Genomic DNA, 11,251 nt, shown 5'->3' with positions numbered 1-11,251 from the left:
TTCAAACTCTCTCCTTTATCCCTAAAAAGACTTAAAGCAGAAATTCTTGTTGGTGTTTTGATGGCTTGCTTGACTCAGTACATGGGGATCACAGTATGATGTCCCTAAAACTATAAATAAACTTAATCTATGGGATTCAATGATAAAACCACGTAATATTAAGTAAGGCTGTGTATCAGTCAAAAGCATGATGAGCAGAACCTGGAAATCTAATGAAACTTAATAAAGTAAGGACATTTCTGTCTAGTCAATGATATTAATGTACCTAAAGGAAAAATTGTGTGTCTGCATGTGCTGTGTGTCTCCAACACTTTCCAGAGAAGCAGGAGCCTCTGACTAACTCTGTCTCTCTGGTATAATTGGGACCAGAAGCTATCCAAGCTCAGTGACACTGGCCATTGAAGTCATGTGGCCCATTCCTCTGGATCTAGTTCTTAGTTTCTAATCAGTAAGTTTCTAATATAGTTGAACTTCCAATACAGTTTTATAGAAAGAGAATGTGCTGGTTTGAAAACACAAAGTTACTTATATCTTGAACTTTTTTATTTCTTATACAGTATGTGGTTTATACTTCAGTGTCTTCGGAGTTTAGTGTGAATCAGTATATCTGATCCTAGCTCTCTTCTCTGAATAATCTGACCCAAATGAATTTCTGGAGCCTACAACATGGAGCACCCACCAAAGTCTCCTATAACCACAGCTGACCTGTCTGCACCTCTGCGGCTCTGGACCTTGAGCCCAAGGAATATAATCATATTTAATATGACGGTCAGAGCCCATTCATAATATACATCCCTAGCCTAGGTTGAGTGGGTCCTTGAGTCATGTGCCATCCAGTGCCGTTGAGATGCTTTGGAAACATCATCACATGTAAATCTACTCAGCTTCCCAGAATATTCAGTGCCACATTGTAGATCATCACAATTTTACTGCCTAAGAGATTAGGAACATCAGATGTGATCAGGCCCTGTAGCAGAGTGCCTAAAATAGCATGGAGTGACCTGAGTTCTGGTTAAAAATACAAACTGCTGAGTCCTACATTTGCAGATGATCTTGGAGATCAGTTTTTTGCTTGTATAGTTTTTAAATAAATGCCCCTTGTATACTTCTGGTCCACACCAGTCTTGGGAATCACTGACCTCTCAGTCTAAAGGTAGGGAAACTGAGGTCTGGAGAGAGGTTTGTGAACTGCATGTGGCCCTGAGGAAAGGTGCCCAAAAGAGCTTATCTCAGGATATGTGGAATGAAGAGATAGAGAATCATTTTTTGAGAAAGGCTCCTTTAGTACCAGGAAGTGCAGAATTTGAAGCTTGGCAGAATCTTCAGATATTAAACCAATGAAGTCCCCTTCTCTAACCCACCTGTTACAGCGATCCTCTCCTCAGAAAGTGATTTCTCTGCCTCTGCTTGAACATTTTAGTAACATTGGGGCTCACAGCCTCCCATATCGTTGTCAATATATATCAATATATTATTGATTGCTTTTTTTTTTTTCTAACTTTTTGCTTCCTCCACGGACCGAAAGGGTCCTCTGGGCTCAGGCAAAACAGACCTGCTCCTTTGTCATAGCAGCACCCTTCAGAGCTTTGAAAATAACCGTCTTGTCCCCCAGCCCAGTTGTTCCCTCCCCACCTCACCCTGCACTCTCTTTACATCAGCCTCTTTTCTTCCCTCCCAGCTGGTGAAGAGCTAGCCATAAACAGCTGGCACTTACCTAGCACGGGGTGACATCTAGGCTGGGTCTGTTGCTCACAGTAAGAGAAACCACTGGAGTGGGGAGGCTTCCGGTTTATAAGAGCAAGCAGAAATGACTGTCTCTGTTGTCATCTGTCCATCTGGGTGCTACCAAGCCATCACCAATCAGACCATACAGGTCTTATCTCTCAGAGCTGCTCCAGCAACAGGTGGATACACATTTGTAACATGGGCACATACTCTTTAACTATTGTCTTACTTCCTGGTGTCTCTAAATTACCCCAGTATAGAGGGGTCCAAAGTGCAGCCACAGGCCAAAGCCCTTAGAAGCTACAGCTACTCACAGTGCCTTTGCCTGACCTTGGGGTTCAGTAAGACAGAGACATAGGCTGACTCTCAAGGCTGAGGCTCAGCCAGGAACCTCAGCCCAGAGTGGGCTGGTAAGCCATGCACAGCTACTAGACCCAACATCCTCTTCTCTGGGCTCCACACCTTCTCCAGGGGGCCCCATGATGACTCTCTCAGGAATTAAAGCTGGGTTGCTTTGGGACCAGGTCCTATTCCAGAAGCAATTTAAAGTTTGGTGCGAGGCTCAGAATTTAGACTTCACTCCCATAGACCCAATTAGCCAATGTTGTGAAGTCTACCCAATGCTGCCCTCTCACTTCAAGGAAATCTTAGCTTAGAACATCCTCCGGCCAAATAATCAGAGTTCTCCTGGGTTTTGATCACAATAATTGGTCCAAGATGGCTCTTACATTGTCCTCAGAGAGCCGAGTGATTCAAATATTCCTGGGAACTTTGGGCCAGACAGACTCCCTGCCAGCCAGGCATCTCCTCCCCTCCACTCAGTGACCCAGTGTTCTCTCTCTCTCACTCTCTCTCTCTCTCACTCTCTCTCTCACTCTTGCTCTCTCACTCACTCTCACCACTCTGGACAATCACTGTGACTATGTCAACTACCAAATGCCAAGTACCAAAGAGTAGGGATGGGGGACATGACGACCGGAAATGTGTCTCTGTCTTCAGAGAATGCCTGGGACAGAAGGAATATCTAGAGAGTGAGGCATGACTGAGAGGGCCACAGAGCTTTCCAGGAGGCCGTGCACAGGAGGAGTGCCCAGAACTAGCCCAGGATGAAAATAACAGAGATGGGGGAGAGAGGGACCAAGGGAGACGTTTAGAAGGAAGAAAGGATAGGATTTAGAGAGAGATCTGGGGTGAGAGATGCAGGAGAGAGAAGACTCAACAGTGGCTAAAATACCAGATGACAAGGAGGAGAGCCTATCTGGGCTGGTAGGGTGGCTACAAGGTTGTTTCTGACATTTCAAGATACAGCTTTTGTACATCTTTTGTGCCCAGCTCATTGGTTGCTAGAAATAATGACTAAGAAATCGTTTTTGTGACTGAGCAGATTATGGCCTGTTGGATTTGTTATAATTGAGATGATGGTCAGATGTTGATATTAATGAGTTACCATTAATTTAGAACTTTTCTAAACCTCGTCTTACCTAAGTTTCCCCAAGATCCCTTGAGCTAAGTATGAGGATACTTGGATGTGAGCAGGTAGAGGAACCCTCCATCACTGGGCACCTTGCATTCATGGTGTCTGACATCTTTGACCTCTGCTTTCTAAGTGCTAGGAGCCTCTCCTCCTTCGCTCTTGGTTTCCTCAGGGCGAGGGGATGTTTCAGAGTTTGTGGGGGAACAGCGGTGTAAGTGGGCCTTGCAGTGGGACAGGCACTGGAATGTCCATCTGAGTGGCTCCTGCTGGTCCCTCTGTGGCAAAGCTCTGTGTCCCCCAACTCCAGGGCTCTGCCACATTGGCGACTCCAATGTGCTTCGCGGACTCCCGCCAGGACTAAATACCCCCTACTCTTTTCCCTCTGCCTCGACTTCACCTACCACAAGCCTAGCTTCTCACAGCCTTCTCTGTGTTGCTGTGCTTTCTCCTTCCTCTCCTTCCTTCCTTACACCAGCTGCTGACTACGTCCTGGTGTTTGAGTTCCATCTCCTAAAAGACAGATCTAAGGGAATTGGCTAGTCATCAGGCAATGTAGGCCACCAGAGAGTTCACACGTTAACTGCCCCCTAGGACAGGCATCTGCCTGGTCTAGTCAGGTGAGTCCTGGGGCCAGAGTGCTTCACAGTGCAAAGCATGGAAAGAACGTAAGGGGAAGGAGAACATGGGTATAGCCAGTAAGTGAGGCTTCCTAGAATGGAGCAGCAAATCGGGCAAATGTTGTTTAAACATTCAGTATTCAGACTTCAGAAATTACACACTTGTGTCTCCACTTAGTGCTTGCTGCATGGAGTGGTCTCCTCCCCTTGAAGAGGCAAAGCTTTGGCCCTTGCACGGAGAGATAGCTTCTCCCTCCCGCCTCTTCCCTTTACCATCTTCAGAGAAGTTCTGTTTCTTCAACCTTATAGCACTTGAGTCCAGTCATGGTTTTATCTCAAAATGGTGGTGGTTCTTTTCTACCTTCACAGAGAATGCCTGCAATTCCTCTGCTCTGGAGTCAGCTGCTCTTTCAGTCTTGTTTGCCCTTAATTCCTGACCCTTGACCCTTGACTGTTCACACCCATGCTGCCCTCCTCTGGGTCTCTGTTCTCTGGGGTCTTTCTGTCCTCAGGATCCACTTTCTCAGAGCGTTCTCAAATAGAGCAATTGGGACCCTAGGAGCCGCCAGGTCAAGGAAGTCCTGGAGATACTATAAATTTGCATTCCAGGGGCTGTCAGCAATCTCTTACATAGTATGGCTGGAATTGTCTCCAGACGCGGCAGAGCAGTGCCAGCCCCTCTAGGTAGTCAGTCCACGAGTCTCCCACGCAGACATCTCCAACTCTGCCAAACACACTATACCCCCAAATGAATTCATCTTCTCCCTGAAAACCAGCAACTTGGTCAGTACACCTCAGCAGTGCCGCCCTCATCCACCCATTATCTGAGCTACAGATATTGACTCTGCCCTCTTTCCTGCCTGCTCTATGCAACCAAACTCTAGTATTGTATTTTGTATCTACCCACCATTTCTTAAATCTCTGTCTTCACCACCCCTCAGTCCCTTCCCCAGTTAATGTCCTTATCTCCACTTGCCTTCAGTGTTTCCCTCTCTCTTTCATTCTGTCCTCCTGCGCCTATATTCCCCCGCATTGTGTTCAGAAGAATCAACCTCAGATGGAAATTTGACCACATCAGACCTTTACTCAAAATCCCTAAGTGCCTCGGGATGCCTGGGTGGCTCGGTTAAGTGTCTGACTTAGGCTCAGGTCATGATCTCTCAGTTCCTGAGTTCAAGCCCCACTCTTGATCTCTGCTCAGATCTTGATCTCAGGGTTGTGATTTCAAGCCCCATGTTGGGCTCCACGCTGGGCATGAAGTCTACTTAAAAAAAAAGAAAGAAAGAAAGAAAAAAGATTCCCCAAGTGCCTCTGTATCCCCTACGGGAGGAAGTTAGGACTTTTCTCAGCATGCCCCAAAAGATGAACCAGAGTCCACTCAGCAGTACCTGCCTCATATGCTCCTACGATACTGTGTGGCTGGTCGCTCCTCACTCCAGGGGACTCTTTCTCATTTCTGTGTCTTTGTTTACGTAGCTTCTTCTGCCTGGGATGATTCCCACTCCCCTTTGTCAGGTAAACTGTCACTCACTCATTCCAGTGGTATGCTGGTAAATGTTTAACAACCAGATCTCCAGGTCAAAAAACCCTGGCCTGAAGCATTTGCCGATTTCTGTGGTGTAAATGCCCCCACCATGGCCAATGTCAAGCAACCAACAAAATCACTAAATGGGAGTTGGGAAGAAATGTACATATTTGGTGCATCAGTTTCAGCACATGATGGGCTTGGGATCACCTGCTCCAGGAAGTCTGGCCCCTGCCTCTCTCTGGGTTCTCAGGACAGCTGGGCATTCTCCCTCTCCTGCCCATCCTACCTCGGTTGGTCATTTTCTTTTCATGGTCCTCTCCTGCCACTAGAGGGCACAATCCAGAAGGCAGAGACCACGGTCACTCTGCACATTTCTGCGTCCAGGCAGCGTGCACTCAAACATTGTTGGCTGAATAAAGAATATGCTCACTATCTGGGCCCATCCCTGTTCTTGGCCACATTNTAGAATCTTTCTTCTTTTGTAGTTAATGATTCAAACTACAGTATTAATAACAAGCTGTGTTTCTGGATCTGGTGATGATGGCATGAAGGGAACATTTTCTTCACATGATCCAGGTTCTTGGGAGAGGGCGGGCCTACTCAGGCTGGGACCAATTTACTGACCCAGCACATATGTCACAAGTAGTAGTGTGTCCCGGGCATCTGGGCCATCCCCAAGCTGGGGCCATTCTCAGTACTGAGCAGCCTCATTTCCTGGATGTAGTCCAGCAGTCATTTCCTGGATGGTACACTGGCCTCAAAGAGATATAGCAGTGTTTTTAAGACGCTGGGAGAAAAAGGGAGACTGACTCTTGTTTATCTTCCTGCTAAAGCCAAGGGGTTTGTAGATATTTGGAGGGCTGGCACATGGAAGAGGGATTAAAGTTGCAAAGGAGCAGATTTTGCTCAGTGTCCAAGGAGAAGCTACTTCAAAGTGAACGAACCTCATCAGGAAGCGCAGAGTCCCACATCATTCAAGGCATCAAGCACAGGCTGGAGGACTAGAGGAAGTTGGTAGTGCTGTCTGCACTGGAAAGGGAGCACATTGCTAAATAGATCCTAAGGCCCATTGTCGGTAGCGTTGGTGTGATTACTGGGGTTGCTGCTGCCATAATTACTTGTCTGCATGACTATTTGCGTGTCTACTTCCCCTGCTGGATTTTGAGCTCTTTCTTTGAGGTCACAGGCTCTGCCTTTCCCGGCTGTGCTCCCACCACCTAGAATCATGCCTGCCCCAAAGCAGGTGCCCGATAAATGTGTCAACCTGAACTGAATTTTTGTGGCACTGGGTCACAGCCACGATGTTAAGAACCATGTAGGAGTGTCTCAGAGCTCCCCGGGTAGATGTGCCCCTGCATAACCAAGGAAGGGGCTGGATTGCTGAGAGAACTTGGCAAGATGGATGCCTGGGAAGTTTATGAGGGTTTTAGCTATGGAGCACATAAAACTGAATGTCCAACACCCTCAGTGTTGCCTACAAGTGGGTTCTTTTATTGGTTCAGAATAAATCCCAGTTTGGGGAGCTCTCAGAAGTCTGAGGAAAGAGTCAAGCTTTCCAGAAAGAAGAGCTGACAGAGTGGAATGCGGGGCTTTGTGAACAGTCTTGGGGAGAAGTCGGTGCCGCCGATGCAGGCAGCTGGAAAATGAAGAAAAGAGGAGATATTCAGTCCGAAGTCTCCATCAGTGTGGCCACAGTGTGTAAGAGGTCCATTTGCTGCCCCAAATGTACAAAAGGATCAACAAGATGTCAAGACCTTGGCACTGTGGTCTGAGCTAATTCTCCCAAATGTGACAGCAGGGTAGAGGAGCTGATGGCTCTTATCTACCCCAGGAAAAGGGATGCTCGATTTTGTTTTTTTTTTCCTGTTGGTTTTAATTTATGTTGTCTTGTCTCCTGCATGGTTTATTCTTTTTTTCTCTTTTAATATGTGCCAGATGTTGTATTTGCAAAATTCTTTGTGGAAGTGATTTAGAAGGCTGGGGTGATGTTACTTCCCTTCAGCGTGGATTTATATTTGCTTCTGATTTTTGGAAGCATCAAAAATCTGGGACCACTTCGATCCAAGTTCAGGGCTTGGGAAGATCACAGCCCCTATAAACAAATGCTTCCTTCTGATTCTCTTACTCCTGTGGTTCTGCCCTTTGAGATCCCTGACTAGAGGGAGGAAGTTTAGTTAGAGGCCCTTCACAATGAGCCTTGAACTTCAAAACCTGTTCCCCTCCTCCAAGAGGCTGAAAGTAGTGCTTCTTAGCCTCTCAGTAGCCACCTCCAGATGCTGCACATGCCTCACTTGAAACATAGCCTCAAAGGCTGGACTTCTCTGAATCCCTATTTTTTCCCCAAATCATGACCCTGTGAGTCTTTGTTGTTTTATAAACCTCACTCATGCTTTATGCAGGTGTTTTATATCATTGCCTAGTTTTTTTTTTTAAGTTTATTTATTTATTTTGAGAGAGAGAGAGGGAACGTGTGAGCTGGGGAGAGCATGAGAAAGAATCCAAGCAGGCTCAGTGCTGTTAGCGCAGAGCCTGACACAGGGCTTGATCCCGTGAATTGAACTGTAAGATCATAACCTGAGCCAAAATCAAGAGTTGGATGCTTAACTGACTGAGTCACCCAGGTGTCCCTAGTTTTTTTTTTTAATTGTCATATGCAGGAGAGTTAGTCCAAATTAATTCCTCATTCTTAACTAGAAGCAGAAGTTAAATACTATTCTCTACTACATTTTTCCTAGAATCCTATAAAGATGACCAAATTGTCAGAGCTATTCTCCAGTTGCTCAGCAGGATTTTTGCTCTGCTGCCCAAGCACTTTTGGAGTCAGAGAGAGCTGAAATTGACTTCAGAGAGTTCCTGCAGGTGACAGAGGAGGTGCACCATGGATAGGTCCAATCAGACCTCCCCCGTGGTGGGATTCATTCTCCTGGGACTCTCTGCCCACCCAAGGCTGGAGAAAACGTTCTTTGTGCTCATTTTACTGATGTACCTGGTGATCCTGCTGGGCAATGGGGTCCTCATCCTGGTGACCATCCTTGACTCCCACCTGCACACGCCCATGTACTTCTTCCTGGGGAACCTCTCCTTCCTGGACATCTGCTACACAACCTCCTCTGTCCCCCTCATTCTCGACAGCTTCCTGACCCCCAGGAAAACCATCTGTTTCTCAGCCTGTTTGGGGCAGATGTTCCTCTCTTTTGAGATGGGAGCCACAGAGTGTGTGCTTCTGGGCATGATGGCATTTGATCGCTATGTGGCCATCTGTAACCCCCTGAGATACCCTGTGGTCATGAGCAAGGCTACGTACATACCCATGGCTGCTGGCTCCTGGGCAGCTGGTATCACCAACTCTGTAGTTCAGACATCCCAGGCTATGAGGCTGCCCTTCTGTGGGGACAACGTCATCAATCACTTCACGTGTGAGATTCTGGCTGTCCTGAAGTTGGCCTGTGCTGACATTTCTGTGAATGTGATTAGCATGGTTGTGGCTAATGTGATCTTCCTGGGGGTCCCAGTTCTGTTCATCTTTGTCTCCTATGTATTTATCATGGCTACCATCCTGAGGATCCCCTCGGCTGAGGGGAGGAAAAAGGCCTTCTCCACCTGCTCTGCCCACCTCACAGTCGTGGTTGTCTTCTACGGAACCATCCTCTTCATGTATGGGAAGCCCAAATCCAAGGATCCCCTGGGGGCAGACAAAGAGGACCTTTCAGATAAGCTCACCTCCCTCTTCTATGGGGTGGTGACCCCCATGCTCAACCCCATCATCTACAGCCTCAGGAACAAGGACGTGAAGGCTGCTGTAAAGAACTTGGTGCATCAATAACACCTAATCGAGTGACTATCAAAGATTTCCAGATTGCCAGAATGCAAGACCTCCAAACTCCTCATTGTACTCATGGGAAAAGAGTAACCCAGAGGAGACAAGGGAGTTTTGTAAGGTCCATGTTGCAGACCATGTGACTAAGGCTAAAAAGTAAACCGGTTCTCTATCCACTCACCCACCCACCCATTGTTCCATAGTCAATGGAAGCTTCTATCTGTGAACCTAGAAGGAAAGAGCCTTCACAGTTCTAGAAATGTTGGCTAGTTGTTGGCCTTGTGCACAAGCACAGTGACATCACTTCAGAGCTATTTTATGCTGGTGAAATCTGAGATTCTCTGCCTCCAGAAGCTGGCGCATATCTGTGATGCCTCACTGATGTGTGCGACATTAAGAGACAGGCACGAAATCTGGTTTTAGTAGAACTGGGCTCTTGGAATGTACTGTGAGGCCCTAGGTAGAACTGCTAATCACTGCACATGCTTTGATATTATCCTAGAGGCCTGTGCTCAGTAAGAATAACATGAAAAATAAAATCTATACCATTGGCTGATAGCACCTTTAGTGAGAATTCACCTTATGTCTTGGCACCAGAAAAAGAGCTCTTACCTTCAGTATGGAAAGCTCTGAAGAAGCACAGAGAGATGTCTGCACTCACCTACCCTTACCTCAGGTCTAATCCCACACCGGTACAGTACTGCATGCCTGGGAGGCAGCAGCTTTCCATCTCTTTTCCTCACACAAACTACATGACTCACAGTATCAAACACTCCCATGGGGGTGCCCAGACAATAAGGAGGCCCAATACATGTTTTGGGGAAAGCAAAGGATTATAATAAGCCTCAATTGCACGGCCCTCATCAGCCATTAGTAAGAGTTGCTCTACATTGGTTATGGCACAGGTATGATGGGCTGTGGAGCCACAGGTTTGGACTCTTTAGGTTGCAGCCATAACAGCATGGAGGTTGGAGATCATATTAGGTGGGAGATCTTCAACTGCCCAAAAGAGAGAATTCTACTCAACCTGGTTTAAGACTAATGTGGATTTATCCAAAAGTAGGGCCAGCCTCAGGCAAAGTTAGTCAGGCTCTGGCTCCTTTGCTCTGGATTCTCTTGACTCTTCACTCTTCCATGTGTCAGCTTTGTTCTCTGGCTGACTCCTCTCAAAGTCACAGGATGGCTGCATAGTCCTGGACCTGCATTTTCCACATTCATTTATGGGATAGAAACCACTGGTTCTTACAGCCAGAGAACAAGTGTCCTGAGGTTTGTTCTGACTCCACTGATGGATGCAAACTGCAAACCAATCACAGTGGCAGGTGAGATAAGATTATGCAGATTGACTTAGACCGCAGCAGGCTCTGAAACAGAAGGTGGGGTCAGTCTAACCTAAGTCTATGGCTGCCACACAAAGGAAAATCTGGAGTTGTTAAGAGCGTGGTAGAAGGGCAATGGACCCTGGAAAGGCAGCTGACAGATGTCCACTATTTTCTGGGTCCTTGGTGAGGCTTTCTGATTCTGGGAAATCCCTAGGAGGGTAGAATGCCTCTTATTGAATGTTGAAGCAGAATATTCCCAGCCTAGTCAAGCGGAGGCTCCATGTCAGACTAAATCTGATTAAAGAAAATAAATACAAGAATATGCCTTGTGCATCTGAGTTTTTGTCCTAGATTCACACCTGTCCCCGGTACGTTATGTCAAGTCTCAACTCTGCAGTTGAGAGGTCCTCCTAATGGTCTGCCCTTTGAGGTGAACCTTACTCCTCCTTGGCTTTGTAATCTTAATGATTTTTCTACTTTTAGTTTTCCTTTGCCCCATTTTTCCACTATTTTTAACTTTTTAAAAAAGGATTGGGTTGAGGCGCCTGGGTGGCTTAGTCAGTTAAGCGTCCGACTTTCGCTTAGGTCATGATCTCGTGGTTCGTGGGTTCGAGCCCCGCGTCGGGCTCTGTGCTGACTGCCAGCTCAGAGCCTGGAGCCTGTTTCAGAGTCTGTATCTCCCTCTCTCTCTGACCCTCCCCTGCTCACGCTGTCTCTCTCTCTCTCCTAGAAATAAATTTAAAAATTATTTTAAAAAAAAAGGATTGG

General features: G+C 46.8%; 1 protein-coding gene across 2 annotated transcripts; it reads left to right on the top strand.

The window, feature by feature from the left end:
* The first annotated feature begins 6,776 nt into the window (after positions 1–6,776).
* LOC144224996 (olfactory receptor 13C7-like) lies at positions 6,777–9,167 on the top strand. 2 transcript variants are annotated; one of them, XM_077756074.1, is made up of 2 exons: positions 6,777–6,797; positions 8,241–9,167. In XM_077756074.1, exons 1-2 carry the CDS (start codon positions 6,777–6,779, stop codon positions 9,165–9,167), a joined length of 948 nt encoding a protein of 315 aa, XP_077612200.1. The 2 variants fall into 2 exon arrangements, with proteins under 2 accessions (XP_077612200.1, XP_077612201.1); XM_077756075.1 differs by lacking the exon at positions 6,777–6,797 and having other exon boundaries at positions 8,217–9,167.
* The last annotated feature ends 2,084 nt before the right edge of the window (positions 9,168–11,251 follow it).

This window comes from Crocuta crocuta, unplaced genomic scaffold, assembly GCF_008692635.1.
Source record: "Crocuta crocuta isolate KB4526 unplaced genomic scaffold, BGI_CrCroc_1.0 scaffold431, whole genome shotgun sequence".
NCBI lineage: Eukaryota > Metazoa > Chordata > Mammalia > Carnivora > Hyaenidae > Crocuta > Crocuta crocuta.
Note: the sequence above shows the minus strand (reverse complement) of the source record. Positions and strands in the feature narration are given on the sequence as shown.

What these genes read in the sequence shown, in the direction of transcription:
- LOC144224996 (XM_077756074.1), top strand. Translation starts at nt 6,777, where the DNA reads ATGGAGCACATAAAACTGAAT. An exon ending in TGGAGCACATAAAACTGAAT is followed by an intron (nt 6,798 to 8,240) that starts GTCCAACACCCT and finishes AGGTCCAATCAG; the next exon opens with ACCTCCCCCGTGGTGGGATT.